This window comes from Lampetra fluviatilis, chromosome 31 (assembly GCF_964198595.1).
Source record: "Lampetra fluviatilis chromosome 31, kcLamFluv1.1, whole genome shotgun sequence".
Classification (NCBI taxonomy): Eukaryota; Metazoa; Chordata; class Hyperoartia; order Petromyzontiformes; family Petromyzontidae; genus Lampetra; species Lampetra fluviatilis.
Genome location: NC_136305.1, coordinates 1,527,468 through 1,546,554, shown reverse-complemented (window position 1 = coordinate 1,546,554; position 19,087 = coordinate 1,527,468). Strand labels below are relative to the sequence as shown.

The following is a 19,087-nucleotide window of genomic DNA, read 5'->3' as shown; positions in this document are numbered from 1 at the left end:
GCGTAGTGGAGTGATCCCCAACCCCAGTGCTGCCCCCATCCCTTCCTCCCCCAAACAAATCTTGGCCACTTTCACGGAGCGGAAAGGGCGAGGCTCACGGAAGCCCGCGGCCCCGAGCCACGCGGCTCTGCGTAGACACCTCCACACTGCCGCACCAGCCAGCGAGCAGTGGATGGGAGGTTTAAAAAATATATGAATGTACATGAAAAAAAATTCATATACGATTCAGGAATGTATCACGGAGTCTAAAAGCATTTTTTTCTGGAGAGTCCTTCGTCATTGAAGTGTCTGGGAAAATGTGTTTCTGTGTTTGGTTTTGTGTGAAGGGGCATTGTGATAGTGGGTTGACACTCGAAGCTCAGATAGAGTCAATGCACAGACTCTATGCAAAAATTACAATTTAATCATCTGAATTTATAATGCCCATTCCATCCTAGGATCCAGACAGACCCAATCCAGTGAACCCATGTGTGGACTGAACCCATTGCTGTAGTATCTACTGGTCAACATCCGGCGTGTACTGGTGGGCCATCCATCCAAGTACTGACCGAGGAATTAATTTTTCGTCTTTGCCATCGAAGGCGACCCAGCGTTGGTTTGGTCAGATGGCCAAAGACTGCCCCCTACCGCTGTGCACAGCGACTCGATGCAACTCCAGTCGCAGGGCCCAAACGTGCGATACGTAGCGATGATGTGCTTCTCCTCCATGCCAAACGTAAGCGGCTCGTCTTTATTATAATTTACTGCAATGTAAATCCTTTAATCAATCCACTCCTTTGTTAATCTTCAATCTAAATCACGGTTTCTGCCAAGTTGTAGATTACCTACAATATCTTTACTTGAAAGTTGCATTTGACATGCAACATACTATAGTAATTCGCGCAATAATCACCATCAATTGTTTTCATCACAATGTAGATTATGAATAACTGTCCATCAGGAAAAACTATATAGTATTAATTCTTATCAGACCCAATGGTATATAAAGTGCTGACTGCAACCTCTATCCACCATCTGGCCTGCGCTTTCAATATGGGCCATTCCCAGCAGTCGCCAAATGTTATATTTTTTATTTTTCAGGCGAGTGTTAGAGTGTTGTTATTCTGTGCTTGGGCACCACTGCCAATGCAGTATCACCATTTAATGTCAACACCTATTTTGGGGTTTCTGCAACCTAATTTTACTTTATTAGAAATCATTTCTTAAAGTAATACGTCAGTTAACTTTTGTGAGTGGACATTTATTTTAGACTTACTGTGTTCAGTCTCGATTGCTTTTGCCACGTGGTTGCTTTCGCGCGGATTTCTATTCGCTCCACGGTTGTACTTAAAAAAAGAAAAATTGTACTTTTTGGCATTTTTGTAAGCCACGTCACGCTTGCAAACGAGAGACTCGTCTCAAGTTCTCACCCTGTTAAACAAAATAAACTTAAAAATACTTGTGCTTTCAAGCCACCCTCTGCGGTGTAAATAATAATTACCACCCTTGTGTCGCGGCTTTTCATTAAGTAAAATCTCAAATCTCTGTACAGACACAGTAGCAGCACTCGGTATATAAGTAATTACATTATACATAACATTTTAATAATCCATTGACTAAATGAACTAAAAATGTAATAAGCGGAAGCGTATAAGTAGGTTCTAGATTTGAAGTTTTCGTGACTGCAAGGATCCATACTCTGTGGTTCTTTCGGTAAAGTCACGTCGGTGAAAAAATAAAAATTAAATAACGACGTTTCGGGCGCAACACAAGCGTCCATCATCAGGTGGGACAACCACAGCAGTATTACTGAAATCCCTGTCTCCCTGCACATGCTTACTTCTCGATTACCTACATTATTCTATGTAGACCGCAGCGAGCAAAATGTACCCAATTCGTGCATTCAATTTCATTGGATTGCTTATGAACATTGCTGCTGCAGTATTAACTGAAATAATTATGAACATGGTTTGAGTGTGTCAACAAAAAAAGGTTCACATATACAATTCATATGCGTACAAATGAACACAAAAACACTTGAAGTTTTCGATTTTAATTCACTAAATGTACACATACCGTTTCAGTAATGCATCCACGTCTATTCACATCTCCGTATAACTTTGGTCTGCTGAACAATGAGCCTTAAAGCAAGAGACGTATTTTATACTGCAATGCATGACTTACAAACACAACGCTACGGTAAACTAACGAGAAGATAAAACGTAAAAATAAAGTAAATAACACGATTAATTTCACAATACTTAGGTTCCGACTGAATTAGGTCAAACAAATCTACTTCAAAACATTGTATACAAATTGCAAACATATAAAATAGCTTCATATAGAGTTCAGTGTTGCTATGTACAGTATTTGATGGGCATACGGAAGGTCACGGAGGAAGACTTGGAATCCACAGTTCTGTTCATTGGGCTCCACTCTTCCGAGATTATTTTTCTTACCTCAATGATCATTCTTATCAGCATCAACAAGGTATACATTTACACAAGTCCCCCCTCCCATCCCCTCACCAAAAAAAGTAAAAATGACTGTGCAAAAATGGTGGAATGTGGATATGGTGATGAGTCTATGAAGAACGCGCATGACAAAACGCACCCGCAATTTTTTCGATTACATTTGCTTTTGTTCATGCTTGCAAAATGACACCACGCAGTGGGAAATGTGACAAAATGGACATGATCAAATCTACAGAATGCGGCACGATTTTTTTTAACTCTAAATGGAAGACCCGATTTCTCACGCTAACAAAACAAAACAAATCGCTCAGCGAGCTTATTAAATTAATTAGCAGCAACGAACATGAAACACTGGCTGAATGAGGAAAAATTTACCGAGTAACTTGAAAAAAAAAAATCACAAAACGTCGATTGTTTTTCTTTGCTTCAACTTAAACCGTGGCTTCGTCACTTATAAAACCAGACGCTCCACCCAAATCGGCCACCCCCCCCCTTCCACGGTGATGTTTCAGAGGCGGAGCATTTTACGCACAAGACGCGAATGCCACATAACCGCATTGCTCATGGGCTATTTTTACACCCGGGGTTGAGCCTTAACAGCCGCAGTTAAATGAAATAGCTTGGAGCCGTGGCTGCTTCCTCCCTTGCCGATGATACTCGCACCCTTTCAACTTTGCGCATCTGCCAATTACATCCATTTACCTGCAAAATTCAGGACTCATTCATATTTTGAATGGCGAGGGAAAAAACGATTTCCACACATTATTAGTAAAAACGACAGAGGCTGTTATCCTGCTGCTTCAGTGATTTTTTTGTTTCCCTGCCACAAATAAACAGAAACATAAATATGATCTCAACTTGTCAACTGATTCGGCAAATTCGATAAATGTGCATTGCACCCGCCGTCTGGTAATTGTTCAGACGCGCCAAGCAGAGCTGTGGAGGAGAACTGGAAGGGAGGTGCGCGAGCCATTGCTACCCATCCCCACTTTGTATATCAAAACTAAAATAAAAACGAAAACGCACACACGAGCTCTCCGTGAAGACGAACACCGGCTGTCCTCGTCGTTGAGTAAACCTGCCCATAACTTATCTGCTTCTCCTCACGCGAGTTATCTTCACCGAAACACAGCGCGGACCCACTAGCAATAGTGTAACTGCGTGTAGTGACTCCACATTTAACAATGTAATACATTACATCGGTCATCAGGTACCATGAGATAAGAACGAAATAATAAGCTTGCATAGGAACAACATTATTCAAACACTGCAATTTAACAGTCTACCAGCCAACGGTCAACTGAATGAACTGCATAGACATTGAGCACATGACTACACAGCTGATCCGACATCCTGTCTACGACTACCTTGTTTAAGAAAAACATTCGCCCCGGAACCTGAATGCTGCTGACCGTACGCACGCTGAAAAATACTTCACGTTACACACTTTGTCCCTTGCAACTGCCGGTTTAGTTCAATGTCGACGGGAAAACGGACGCCAGCGACCCGACTTAAGGCTCCACACCGATGAATTTGTGGCTTGCTTCACTCACTGGACAGCATTTCAATTCATCTGCCGCTTGTGGTAGATGGCCGCATCAAACACAGCTTGGCTTTTGAATGTGCGTGCCGCACGTCGCGCTCATCTCACACCCGCTCAACTCCTCAAATACAGCTTCTGTGGGACGTTTTCACAGACTCTGAAAATGTCTCCGCACGCAGATACAGTTCTGCAGAAGCTGTTGCAGATTACTATAAAATATTAATGGGCAAAATAGTACAGAAATTAAAAAAAAAAGATTACGTATAGCGTTAAACATTCAGCCGAGTTTCTCAAACAGAAACGCAAAGGCACTGCAAGTTTGTCTTGTGGAAGTTCACCAACCAGGACAGTTTTATAATCACAGTACTCTGACTTTTGAATTACTCCAGACGGCTAAGAACTTCATTTGTGGAACACTGAATGGGCCAGTTTTGCCAGCCAATGCTATGCATACGAGTTGCAAAAGGACGAGAGAGGCACTGTGTAACTGGGGGGAGGGAACAGCAGACAGATGAGGCGACTCCGAAACGGTTTCTCTCCGCAGGGAGAGGGGGGGAAAGAAAACAAACATTCTTTCACCAACCCCGTCTCCCCTGTGGCGTCGTCATGTTCCCTGAATATTCAGAATGATCGTCTGGAAAGCTGTGCAGAATCCCAGCGCTCCTGAACCCGACAGGGCCCAAGATTTAGGTCTTGGGCAACGGTCGTGCGGCAAGACGCAGGTCGGTCTACGCGTCCAGTATTCGGTCGTCGGTGCCGCTGGTGCCTCCCACACGCAGCAACTGCCAGGCTTCGAGATCGGTTCCAGCGACTCGCGCGTGATGGGTTGCGCTGCCCAAAGGGCTTGGAAAGAGAGGGCAAGAAGGCGCCCATCGCCATTTTCACCCCGTGTCATCGACTCATCCTCTGCTCCACTGCTATGTAGTAAAATTATTAACAAAAGTATATGCGCATAAAACACGAATATTGAAGTAGATTATTTATATAACTCAACGGGAATACTTAATGAAATTCAAACAAACCATGTAAAATTTCCTGTCGGGTGCCACGATGGTTTAAATGTACGAAGATGCATGATATTTTTTATATTGTACGAAAAATTGTTTCCCCCCCATCGGTAGTGGCCGATAGCTACCAATATGGAAAGGTTGACAACTTCCCACGCCACAATGATGGATTTGTGCAAGTGAGCAACCCTTGTTTAATCATGTTCGACCAGTCTACTCGTCACTCTAAAGCTGTCACCTTTGTGCCACTTAAAGCCCCTAACACGTGACCACTTTCTGTTTCTCCCTGCGCATGCTGCCAGACCATATAAACATGTACATCATAAGTAAGCATTAATCCAATTATCGTTTATGTAGCAAGCTGAGACTGAATTAAGCAACTATTTTTGCTAAAGACAGAGGTGATAATACAAGGGGAGGTTACTATTAATTTCACCTATTGTGTATAAGCTTTCACATTTGGGATATAGGCTATATAACTGGTATAAAATCGGCTACCCTCAGGGTTGCCACTGGGCCTATGAAATGCACTTTACAGCAGGCTGATTAGTTTATAATTTGATGACACATTGATCAGGAAATAGCAGGTGGCTGCGTGATCTGGACCACTGCGTTGATTTATACACGAGCAGCATGTAAAATAGTCTGCTGCAGCAGACACAAACCCAGGACATTAGCGCGCACAGGAAATAAAAAAAATCTTGGGCCTAACACTGGGAACAGGTGGCAACCGGAGACCACAGTTGTATTAAAACATGATAAAGTGATGATAACAAACAAACATGTCCATATTGCTATATCTTGAGTCTTCTCCAATACGTTGCAGCACGGCGATTTTTGCAGTTCCGAATGCTTCAAATATCATTCATGTCGATTTACAGTGTCTTCAAATGAGTTACAAAAGCCATCGGGTACAAAAACTAAGACGCTCTTGCCGATGCAATACAGGCTGCTTATACTCCAAACAGGAGAAACGTAATCCCCCCCCCCCCCCAGTTAATAAGGCAAGAAAATGCACATCTGTGAGCTCCCCATCAGTGGCATACGGTAAACCCACAGGTGTAGTGTGAACCAGCAAAATAGACCGGCTAAAGTAATAAAAACTGCTTTGAGTGTTAAGGCATCAAAGTGTCGACTTCAAATTCTGAACGCACGACCAGATTGGGCATGTCTCGTGCCATGTGGCCAGGTCGCAAGGGACCAGCAGGTTGAAGCGGCTTGCGCTAGAACGGGATGGTGGGGCTCGCAGGTTTGGTTTTGCGACCAAACGTCTGTTTGCTCGACTGCACTGCTGAGAACGGCGATGGCAGCACGTGCTCCAGGTCTTCCAGCCCGTACCCGGAGGTCTCGTCTCCCTTCTTATCGCCACTCGGCTCAAGGAACTCGTGCGCGAGGGTGGTGAGGTCGCGCGCCGACTCGGCGAACGTGAACCCCTGCCCTACGCCCATGCCGTACGGCTGCAGCTTGGCGGCGGGCACCGTGTGGTAGGACGGTTCGCCCGATAGCGAGGAGCCAAAGTTGTGGTGGTGGTGGTGATGATGGACGTGGTGCGACATGAAGGGCTCATGCGGCGCACTGAAGTACACCGGGGTGGCACTCACGTCCCCGTGTGCGTGCCGCCCCGTCGACACGAGCTGCCCAAACGGGATGCCCACGCCGACCCCAACCCCGACGCCGGAACTCAACGCGGTGGCCGTCGTTGCCGCCTGATGGTCGCTCTTACTGCTGCGGTCCAGAGCCTGCTGCAGGTACTTGTAATACTCCTGCAGCATCGCGGCCTTGTCCGGTGACGCCGACTGCGACGTGACGTCGGCCGCGTCGCGGTGCGCCGATTCGTGGAGACCGTCGCCCATGCCGAAGTCATCCTTGGCCGAGTAGTGGTCGAGGATTGTCTGCAGCACCTCGTCTGGAATACCCGAGCCGACCTTGTCCGGGTCTGCCTTGATGTCCAAGATCAGGCTGGGTACCTCCATCGAGGCCACCTGCAAGTGGCCGTCGTCCATCATGGACTGGTTGGACACCACCATGATGGGCTCGGGGGCGACGCGCGGGGAAGTGCTGATGCTAAGGACGCTCACGCCGCCGACGTTCACGCCGCTCGCGCCGCCACCGCAGTTTCCGTTGCTCGCCGCCTGCAGGTAACGCCGCTTCTTGAGGAACTGCATCGCGTCGCCATAGGTGTTTCCGCTCGTCTCGTGCTGCTGCTGCTGTTGCTGAGCATGTGCTTGCAGCTTGTTCGCCGGCTCGGACGACGACTTGTCACCATCGGCATCGGTGGCGACAATGGCACCGGGGTCTCCGAGCAGCTTATCCTCGTCGTGCAGCGCGCCCTTGTGCTGCTCGTGGTGCATCACCGCGAGCGCGTCAATGGGCACGGTGCGGCTGAGCTCAGGAGAGGCCCGGCGCCGGCGCCCGCGATTCGCCTTCTTCGGCACCAGCTTTGGCGTCAGCGCATCCTCGCTAATGTCGACGAGGTTCAGCGAGCCATCCTCCAGCTGTCCGCCCATCTCGATGATGCACTCCACGTTCACGAGCCGCTTCTCGCCCGTGTACCTACCGCCGGGAAGACCCGCGGTGTTCTTCTTCTTCTTGCTGCCACGGCCCGAAGCCGGTGGCCCGGCGGAACCATCTGCCGCGACGGTGCCCGACGCCCTCTTCTTCCAGCGCCGGGGGCCCTGGGTGGTCCCCTGCAATGCGTCCATGCCGCCGTTGATGCCGGCAGTGAAGTCTCCCGCATTCATGTCATGCTTGCCAGCGAGTGGCCCCTCGTGGCACATACGCTTGTGCTTGGCGAGCTGGTCCGTGCGAGAGTAATACTGCGCAAGAGCGGTAACAGAAAAACGACAGCCATCATGATCGTCTCCATCTGATACCCATGTAATCATAATGTAGATAACTTGATTTTTTTTTTATCTGGTGTGAGACAGTGCAGCGTGATAACACAATTAAATACCAGCCAATGTGAGTCCTGATCTGAAATTTTGAAGATCTTTGGTCCCTCACCAATTCAGATAGTCCCCTTAATTATCTGCAACATATCACCCATTCTCAGCATTCTGCATCGATTCATTTGGCCTATTCCTGAATTATAATTGAAACCTATTTGTTAATCAATTGCTGAATGAAGGCCTCCCCACATCTTTCTGTTGGGGGTTGTAATTTCAACATTTTGCTATGCTGGTCAGTGAGGACTGGTGCCAGGGCGGACAGGTGAAGGACTGGTTCAGACATCACTTGCCACAGATGCTAACGATGGCTCGAAATCCAACTCAGGCCAGTGACACTGCAACGGAGCCTAGCGGCAGCGGATTCCCCTCTTGTTGCGGAGGTTAACGATTCGAATCCAGCGTGCCGTCCTAATTAACACTGCGGTTGTATTAACAATGAAAATATAAGTCGTCTGCTTCTCGGTGGCCTGTAAAGATTCTGCAACGTCACTCACAATGGTAAGCCACTGTGTGCCGGTGTCACGGTCCAAATTTGAAAATGACCTGCAAATTGACTCAATTGGAATATGCAATCATCTCTAACTATTGCGAAATATTGGTAGGATTCTCCTGAAAAAGTCACGAAACTCAGTGGGGTTCTCCCGGGTAAATAGGCATAATAGGTAACCAGGTTTTTATTGCAATGTCACCGCTTCACCCTGGCCAATTCCTTTGTATTCTGACGTACGAAAGGAAACTGGAGAAAATGCAAACAGATAAACATTTAAATATCCCGTACGAACAGGTAAGCAACGTACCTACCCACTACCAACCCATCTCCTCTGCGCCATACCACCCCACGAGTGTTTTTTGCGTACCTGGTGGCAGTAGTCGCACTCGTAGGGCTTCTCTCCGCTGTGTGTCCGCTTGTGCCTCTCCAGGTGGTACTTCTGGATGAAGCGCATCCCGCACTGCTCGCACGTGAACGGCTTCTCTCCTGCACGCGACGGACGGGGGCCAAAATTTAGGGACCCATCTCCTTCGTGCTACATTCACTTGCATTGAATTTCCGCTTCAGTTTAGCCGTTGCTTTGTTTTGGTGCACTCGACTCTAGGGTTTAAGTTAGATAATAAATAAACAAACAGCCCTTTGATCAATCCCGCAAGATGAAGGCGTTGCCACACAAGAGTTGGTCAATGGAGGTTGTTTGACCATACTTCACCCTGCTGGTCGGCCTGGGTTGGAAGGCACGGGGCCAGGACCAATTCAGATATCATTTGTGACTGATGTTAGCTGTGAGCGGTAATCAAACTCAGCTCGTTGGGTTCACAGTGCAATGCGCCAATCACTGCATAAATGCTCCAATCAGTTTATAATGTATTAAAACTTAACTATAACCTCACTAAATATACTGAGGCAGGGTTATCGAATGTACAGACCTTCAGTGACCTTTATTGATGCTCATGGGATGGTGCTGCCCAATGCCTAACATGTAAAGCTACGACGACGCAGGCATGCACTGCAAAAAAATGTTGTACCCACATGCAATCTCCCTTCTTCCTGCTCAAGTCTGCCACCACCCCCTGGTTGTTTGGCTTCAAAGAGCAATAGGGTCGTAAACTCATTCCACTACCTCCGTATTTACGACACCGCTACTATAACACCGAGTTGTAGGTGCGGCTCCTCTCTGGGTTTGCAGAGCTGGCCGAAGCGGCTCGGAGGCCAGGATGTTTTTTGATGCAGCAACACAAAGGGCACGGGCTAAAGGCAAATGCTCGGAGTAACAATGGGGGTACGGGTTGCAGGGCTTACCACTGTGAATCTTCTCGTGTCTCTGCAGAAGGTACTTTTGAATGAAGCGCATGGTGCACTGGCTGCACTGGTACGCTTTTTCACCTGGACACGTGCAACAGGAGACGGATGGTGTTTAACAAATAAAAGTGAATGAAAGTCGAGCGAGTTGTCCGCGAGGAGTTTAAAAAGAACGCCGAGAGATGCGGTAAACATTCCATGAACAAAGATACGTTCTATACGCACGTTTGGCAAGAAATAATTTATTTAAATTAATTGTTACAACACCACATTGAAATGTGCGTTTGTCATTCATTAAATGTACATGCAACTGATATGCTGTTACATGTAGGCGAATGGTACGAACTAAACTGTACACAAGGTACAGAATTTTTTAAACTATAAACATGATTGTAAAAAGAGGACAAACAAGGACCGATTCTTCAAACAAATCCCAACTCTGAATCGTGACAATTCACTGGAAGGTGACAATTCATCGCCTCCAACTCCCTCCCACATGGCCCGACACTCGCTAACGATGCGTCAAGAGTAGCGGCGTCATTTGTGAGCACTGGGCCACATGAAGAGAAAACTGGAGGCACACTGTAGGGACGTAGGGAGTGAAGGCGAATATGGGCACAGCACAGGAAATGCGTGGAGTATTGGAAAGAGAAGATATACGAAATGTATGCAAGAAGAGAAAGCAGACACACAGAGACAGAGTGAAATGGATAAGAGAAAGATATGGCACGGAAATGTATGAAGAGAAGCAGAGAGAGACATGGCACAAAGACATATGGAGTGATTTGGAATTTGAAGTTTTCGTGACTGCAGGGATCCATACTCTTTGGTTCTTTCGGTAAAGTAACGTAGGTAGAAAATAAAATAAATTACAACGTTTCGGGCGCAACACAAACGTCCATCATCAGGTGGGACAACCACAGCAATTTAAAAAACCAAAAAGTACAGCAACAAACAATTGCTGAATTGTTTCTTTCTGTGGTTGTCCCACCTGATGAAGGATGCTTGTGTTGCGCCCGAAACGTTTATACCTACGTGACTTTACCAAAAGAACCAAAGAGTACATATGGAGTGACAAGCTGACACTGCAATAGAGGTATAGAGTGAGGAGAGAAGCTTTGAAGAGAGAATTATGGGAGAGGCAATGAGAGTGAGAAAAAGAAGCAGAGCCAGACAAAATGACAGCATGGATTTTATGGCAGGAAATGGCATTCCTGGACTCAAATGTTTTTTTTTTTCCAGTGCCCTGAATGTTAGATCAAGGTTGCACAGTAATTCATCACGTCGCTCTCTGGGGAGGCATTAATCTTTGCCTACATAATGTACATCATGTGACAATAAAAACAAAGCCAAATGTAAACGCAATTAGAAATGAGGATAATTATTACGACAGCAAAATGTATTATGTACCACTCGTACCTAAAAGCAGCACCAATCAAGACCCGAGTGAAGCACTTAGCAGAGTACAGCCGCATCGTCTGCAGCACCGAGTCACTTGGGTCATGTCCAAATTTGGTATTGTTTACACACGAGCATAAAAAAATACTTCACTCCTAGGGGCGGCATATTTGATACCACACCGCAAACTTGTTACATTTAGAATCATGTATTTTATTTATCCAAAAAATCTTGAGCGTGAAGATTTTTTCCAGGATGTTTAAAAAAATATATATGATCAATTCCATTTAAGGAGTATTTTGTTTTGCATAGGAAAACAGAGCGCCCAAATTACCACTCACAGCGAGTGTGCATCCAAAAACGACCAGCATGATATAAGGGTATTCTTGTAAAAAAAATTCTTTGCAGAGGGCCCAAGAATAAATTCAAATGCTTAATGCAGGCCACACATGAACACACACCTCAGTTACTTTCCCCACTGCCAGAGGCTCTTGCAGTGACAGTGGTGACTGATTGAGCACACAAACACTGAAACAATGTTGTTGCCAAGTAAAAAGGATATTCCCCTCTAGTATTCGATTAATGTAGCTAAGTTGCTTGCAGCGATGCTTTTATAAATATTGTTTTTGGCCAGTTTCAAAGTTGAAGGACAGAATGTGTCCCCAAGCTGTATGAAATAAAGCTACAGACCTGGTTTCATCAAGACTGCACGTTTGCAAGCTCCCAAACCCCGAGATAGGGTGTCCAGGTCAGCCTGAAAGTTTTCTTTGAGTCCGATGGCTTACCCGTGTGAATGAGAACATGACGCTGCAGGTGGTAGTTGGTGCGAAAGGCGGCACAACAGCGCTCACACACAAACTTCTTCGTGCCCTTTGGGACTCCAATCTCATCCTCCCCTCCTTCTCCGGCCAAACCCTGAAAACAAAGAGTTGTTGACCATCAATTACCGTGAGCGCAAAAAAAACACATGGACCAATAATGATGAGAGTGGTGAGATCTTCAAAAATTTGTTCCTGTGATTCACGGTCAAAATCCGTAACTATAATATTTTCCAGTTAAGCCTCAGCAAGTCAATGAACTGAATCATTAGGAAATGTTAAATTTGTACAAAGTAGTTCTTACAATCCTCTTCAATCCAGTATCGGATGGATCTTTCATGCACCACGCAAGTCGTGACTGTATTTTTGACCATACATCAATCACACTGGTTATCGCAGGATGCTGTGAGAAATGGGGCCCAGGACTTGTTTAGAGATCACTCATTCACCAAGGTTGGCCATGCCTGGCAATCGAACTCAGGTCGTCGGGTTCGTAACACGGTGTGCTATCCACTCCGCTAACCACCCCGCTCTAATAAATGTATGAAACAGTAAATATTTAATTTAAAACAAGCACCTTCGACGCTCGTGGCTTCCGTTTGGCCTTCTTCTTGGGAACCTGCCTTTTCCTCTCCTCCTTCACCCTTGTGTCGCTGTACATGTTCAAGTCACCTATGGAGTGCTGTGCCTAGACACAAATGGGATTATAAGAAAACTTCAGTTTTACATCCATAATCGTTGCACTCATCACATGTAAACTACTCAAGAATGTCTCATATATCAAAAAAATATATATTTTTCTAACCTTCTGCTAATTTCTGCTTTGAGTACTTCTGTGTGAGATAAAAGTAGAGTGCTGAGAAAATATATACAGGAAAATAATCTAAATCCACACAACCATATGGGGTCATGATAACCATTATCTAAGCAAGCCTCATTGAGTCTTTAAACCATTTTCCAGTTGAGTACTGTATGAGATATTACACCAATTCTCGTAATGTGAATTGGAATAAACGATGAAAAACTGCAGTACCCAATTAAAAAAAAACCAAAAAAGGTAAAAACACTCCAAGGTGTACACAAATGGGTTCAGCAACCAAAATACTGTTTTGCCATTTTCTGCCTAACTTGTAGCCTAGCGGGTTGGAAATTTCACCAATATGCATGATCCACCAACCCTTGCATCAATCACCATGTTATGCTGAAACCGACTTCCTGTGCCCTCTCCTACAGGCAACACCTTGTTGCTCTGCAGGTGGACGTGTCATACAATGTATCCACCTCTACATGATCCACCACCACCATTAATAAGGCTACCAGAAGACCCTGTAGTCCCCATTCCCCACTTCGCACCATGTCATCTGGAACCATGAGCTCGTGCTGCAGAATGAGGCATCCCTCTGTTAGGTCCTCTGTCGGATTGTGGTCATCCTCCTCGGTGCCATCAAATGCAAAGGGTCCGCCACCGCCAATCCGGCCGAACCTGCAAGTCAAAGAAAATCGCAAGCATTGTGGGTGGTGAAAACCCTACATCACGGTTCAAACGTATACCTTGCAGCACACAAGCCTACAACAACTCCTCCTATTACCAGTCACTATCTCATCAAAGTACTAACTTATAGATCTGACCATTCAGAGAAATGTGGTCATCCGGTAATCTTTGACTCTCCTAATACCACTAAGCTTCTGATATTCAAAACAGATCAAGCACATACAGGGTGATCCATTTATATTCAGTCGTATTGAATGTCCATGGTCCTTTTCAAGGACCATGGTTTAACTACGGCCACTCCAGACGATGCAGCACTCACCTGTGACGAGGGGTGAGCGACATGTGCATGCGCTCCCCACCCGGAACCTGCATCCCAGGTCCCGCACAGGCATCCGCACCGCCCAGACCGTGCATGTGCATGTGTGCCGCCGCAGCCGCACCACCACTGCCATCGCCCGCCTTGTACAGCACGTGCACGTAGCGATCTTGGCCTGGACTGCTCATCATCATGCTTGCTGGCGGCCCGGTCTCGTAACGCGGGAAGAAAGGAGGTAGGTATGTAGTAGGTAGGTAGCGGAGGGCGCAGGTTCATTCAGCTTTGCGTAGGACTGGCAGCGGTGGTTGCAACGGCGGTGGTGAGGGCGGCCATCATCGGTGTCGCCTGCAACAGCACAAGTTCGTTAGTCACGTTTGTCGTCTGCCATGGCTGGGGAGGTAAGTGTGGAGGGTACAGGTATTCCGAGTGACGATGGTCTGACTTAGGATATTTTGATCTTACGATGGCGATACGACAAAATTGCCATCAACAACCTAACATCGTTCAAGTATGCAGACGGACAGAATCTTGGTGAGTACAGTACTATATGATACGGTACGTTCAATGCATGTATGATACGTAGCTTTAGCGATTTCATTTTAAGGTTACCAAGATACGATACGTTCAATGCATGTTAAAAGTTTTTTTTATAGCAGATAGGATTGTTTCCTGAAAAAACTTTCTATTAAATTGCAGTTCATATAGGTAGGCTAAGAATTGACCTTGGTTTTTTTTTCTTTACATATTACTGTGCAATACAGTATTGTAATGAATAAATACATACAGTATATAGTTTATACAGTACGGTATTGTAAATTGCTCTGTTTTGCTAAATTATCACCATTCTTTAAGACTCCTGGGTAGGCTAGGCCATCTTCGACTTACGATATTTCCGACTTATGATGGGGTCGTCGTAACGCATCTCCATTGTAAGTAGAAGACTACCTGTATAGCGATGTACGTACTTAACCCTTTTCCGTTCAGAGACGTCTGCAAGTTGCAGGGTGGGTCCGTTCATCATTGCTGAATCTCGGAATGTGCAAGAGGTTGAGTTAATTTTATCTAGAGGCATAGCGCCGTTGTTTTTAAAGACATTGTCCTCAACGCAGAGAACTGTAGCGACACGACCGCACTCTATGGGAGCTGGCGCCAATCTGTGCCACACTTCCTCCCGCATTGGCCTTGTGGAAGCCTCGCTACCGAAAAAAGTTATTGATTTTAGTTTACCTCTGGTTTTCTTCCGGTTCCGTGTAGATCATCGGAACGGGAAAAGGTTTCCAAGCCACGTATTTGTTTGCATAAGTACTATTTGATTGTAAATGGTTTGGAAAATGTATAGAGTGCATAAACATTATGCATTGTTCTAAAAACCTTTCGTATTTATTAATTGGATACACATATATGCGTTCTTTATATTTTCACAAATAAGTTAATTTAATATGCAGTGACTAGGTTCAAGTGACGTGGTGGATTCCGTACGATTAAGTTTATAAAAAAGCTACCTAAATAAAAAAATAATCAGCTACGACACGTAAAGAGATCAATACCATTTTGGAAATCAATGTTACCCACTTTAAACGAAATCAACGGATACATATAACCATGTTGCATCTACTGCCCAATGGATGTTGCAGAAAGTGTACATGACTGCGCGAGTCTGCGTTTTAAACATCCTATTTACTTATAACGAACGCAACCACACAAATAGTAGCTACATCACACACACACGCTAAAGTTGCACATCTACCATCATACAGCACAAATGAATAACTTTAGCGGTGTCCTTGCAAGAATATTACTAAAACAATGGTAACGTTTTAATAAAAAACACAATTAATGTTATTGTAAATACTACATACAAAGGACTTCTTCTATCGCGAGCATCGATCCACGCAGGTCGCCATTGTTACCGCATCTCCAATTAAGCGACATCGCTCAACGTGCTCGAGACTGGGACGGACTCGTGGGAGACCAAAGCCAGGTTCAGGGACGAGAACTTGGGGAAAGGCAACTTTGGGACGAAGCGTATCGTGGCAGTGCGCGAATCAATCGGATAAATCTTTATTTAGAGTGGAGAAAGGACGAGAAACACCGCTGCCAGCGTTGTGCGGGAGGGGAGGTGGTAAACAAACGCGAGCACAAAACGCACCACGCGTGTTGATGTACAGTACGCGCTGACAAATAGCGTGGTCGATAGTAGTGTGGTTGATAGTAGCGTGGTTGATAGTAAGTAGTGTAGTTGATAGTAAGTAAACGAGGTTGTCTCAGTCGACGGCTTGAACGTTCGGCGAGTTTTAACGCAAAGTGTAAATATCACTGATAAGTTTTTAGTGTTTTTTAAATAGGTACGTATAATAAGGTTTACACATTTCTATCTGCAACAATCAGCTGAATATTAATTGTTCAATTAACACATTTCCTCGACTTTCATATCGATTGTACACACAATATCGTAGACCGTGTTTTCCTATATTTAGACGTTGAAATCCTTACGCTTGCTCAGGCCCTGGATTTTTGCACGGTAAACAATACGGAGACCATCATTACTACAATCCCACACATTTCTCCTGCTCCCACTCGAACAAATACCCCAAGAAGCAGGACCCTTCGTGGCCAACAACCCCTAACGATTCATCCAGGACTTTGCATGCATCACACCACGATGTACCGCAATTAGCCATTGTTCATCCACTGCTGGATGGTGGCTTGCCCACGCCATTGCGATTAATCCGCTCTCACTTAACACGAATCATTTGCAATGTCCCTTCGTGTTCAACAACAATTTAGGTTAAACAAAATTTATGCCGTACTGTGTTTTTTGTATATACTGGGGTGTTTTTTTTGTATTGTACTGCGGTATTGCAGCGTGGTAATACGGCGTTAATATGTTCGGGTTTAGTAACGTGATATTTTCGATTGATAGTTCTTGCTTTGTGATGTCGTCTTGCACTGTGGCATCATCCCATTGCGATGTTATTGTGCCGTGGTGCTGTTTTCCAACTGGAGCATGCTAGACTAATGCTGCGTTATTCTATTGCGGTACAACACCGTGGTATTGCAGTGTACTGTTTTACCACGGCCACGCATTGTGTGCAGCGGTGGTACCGTCTGCTGCTAATTAAGGGAAGGCGCACGCTTCAACAGCGCTCTATTGTGCCTCATCTCCCACGTCCAAGGCTCCTTCCACACGCTCCACCTCCACCCGAGGCAGTCTGCCCATCTCCCCCAGCGCTTAGCGAGGCCGTACCGAGCTCGCAAGCGGCACGCACACGCCGCAGGGCCTCAAATCTGCCGCGGGGCGAACATCGTTCGAGGAACCTTGACGCGGCCTAGTCAGACCACGGCCTCGGCTAGTTCCCCCTGCCGGACGAGAGGCCACGAGCCCCGGGCCAGGACGAAGCCCTCAAAGCCCCCCCCCACCACCCCCTCCCTCCCTCCTCCCCCCTACAACTACGATGGGATTCGGCCAATCGACCCCCAACTAAATCGGCGCGCGTCTGCCGCTATTCTGGGAGGTTGAAGGTTGACGAGAAGCGAGAGAAGATACCACGCGGCCGAGTCGTCTTTTTTTTGTTACCTTTTTTTTATCTTTCCCGCGACATGGAGAGCGACGATCGCAGCAGGAGGAGGAGGTGGTGGTTGGTGGTGGGGGGGTTGGAGGGGGGGGATTGGAGGGGGGGGCGGTGGTGGCAATGGCGGAGCGGCCGCGCGCGCCGCTTCAACAACTTCCCCACAGCGGACGCGAAAGCGCCGGCGGCCGCCGATTGGTCAAGTCCGGGGAGGGCGCCCGCCAATCAGGGGGGAGGAGCCTCCTCCCCCCCCGCCCCGCAGGCGTCGCGCGGACTCCGCCTGCCGCAGCGGCGGCGGCGCCTCCGGGCCCCCTCCCCCGGCGCCCCCTCCCCTCCCCCCGGCGTGGGCCAATGGGAGCGCGCGGCGCCGCTGATGCGCTGTGGGAAATGCGGGCGCGTGGTGGTGGTGCTGCTTGCTGCTGCCCGCCCGCCCGTCCGCGTGTTGTTGTTTGCTTGTCCCGTTATGAACGCACTTCGTTATTTATTTTTTGAGCAGAGGGTTATTTTGTTTTTGGTTTAACACGTAAGAAGGCTTTCGCGACCAATATCCATGATACAGGCTTTTTTTTGGGGTTAAATCGCGTAAATATGTCGTTAAAACCGCCACCACCCGACACAGCCAATTAGTAAGGTTTGTCACGTAAACAGAACGTGAACATTTGTTACAAGAACAGCACACCAGTGTGTATTTTATTGAATACCTCGCTGGACTTTGCCTGCGAAGGATGAGGGTGGTTTTAGTTTCATTGGTATGTTTTCTTGGGGGGGTTGATTTGGTTTTATTTCCCGTACTTTGCACTCTCCCCTGTCGTGTTTTTGTTTCGTTGTTACGTTCCTAAATCACATCTACTGGACCATCTGTGAAAACGAGCGTTACATCTCGTCAGATTCCTCCAGGAGAAATCAAAATTGTGATTTTATTAATTTATATATTGCCCTTTTGAGTTTGTTAATTTATTGAATTGTAACCCGTTTTGATGGCTTTTGTGGTGGGGGGGGGTCCCACGGGATGAGTGAAGCTCGCTGATTTTGGCAATCGACGCCACACGGAGCCAGGGGTGGGCACCTCGCAATCAAAGGGAAGAGGAGGGTTGCGAGATTCAAATTCTGATTCGGGGGTTGACTCAGCACATCATCCCGACGGGGTCGACTAAATAAGTACCACTTTGCGGAGGAGTCAACAGTGGGTGTCCTATCGATGTATTCGCCCCCGCCATCGGAATGCGGAATTTACCCAACTGGCTCAGCGCTGTAAAGATGAGATTATCACCGCCTCGATTCTTGTTTGAACGGGAAATCACTCTTTTTGTTTGGGGCAATAAACCTTATGTATGCTCTGAACACGAGACATCTGCGATAAAGAGGGATCGTTGCCCTGAACGTCAAGAGCTTACACTTAAAATAAACGCATTGCTCATTTTCATTGGTCATAAATAGATCATGAATTAATTTTAGATCATAGATCATAAATAAATGTTTATTAATTTTAATTTCATTTTTGACCTAGGTGCCTTTACCGAAAAAACTAAGAGTATGAATCATTGCAGTCACGAAAGCTTCAAATCTGGAATAAATAGATCAGTTTCTCCGCAAAAAAAATGAAATACATGAACCGAAAAGTTGCATTGCTAAAATAGATGCACACTTTTAAAAAATTGTATTTTTATGCATGAAAACGACACATTACTGTAATCAAAATTAAGCATTTATTTAAATGTCAGCATGGCAACACATCTAAATTATTAATAAAA

The 19,087-nt window shown here is 46.2% G+C and overlaps 1 protein-coding gene across 2 annotated transcripts; it reads right to left on the bottom strand.

Annotated features, from left to right (window-relative positions):
• Window positions 1–2,016: 2,016 nt before the first annotated feature.
• LOC144943423 (zinc finger protein 148-like) lies at window positions 2,017–17,421 on the bottom strand. 2 transcript variants are annotated; one of them, XM_078870822.1, is made up of 8 exons: window positions 17,345–17,421; window positions 13,771–14,112; window positions 13,313–13,442; window positions 12,537–12,647; window positions 11,927–12,056; window positions 9,744–9,827; window positions 8,809–8,927; window positions 2,017–7,819 (listed from the first exon to the last, which is right to left on the bottom strand). In XM_078870822.1, the coding sequence occupies exons 2-8, from the start codon at window positions 13,959–13,961 to the stop codon at window positions 6,227–6,229; spliced, it is 2,358 nt and encodes a 785-aa protein (XP_078726948.1). In that variant the 5' UTR covers window positions 13,962–14,112; window positions 17,345–17,421; the 3' UTR covers window positions 2,017–6,226. The 2 variants fall into 2 exon arrangements, with proteins under 2 accessions (XP_078726948.1, XP_078726949.1); XM_078870823.1 differs by having other exon boundaries at window positions 2,017–7,798.
• Between the last annotated feature and the right edge of the window lie 1,666 nt (window positions 17,422–19,087).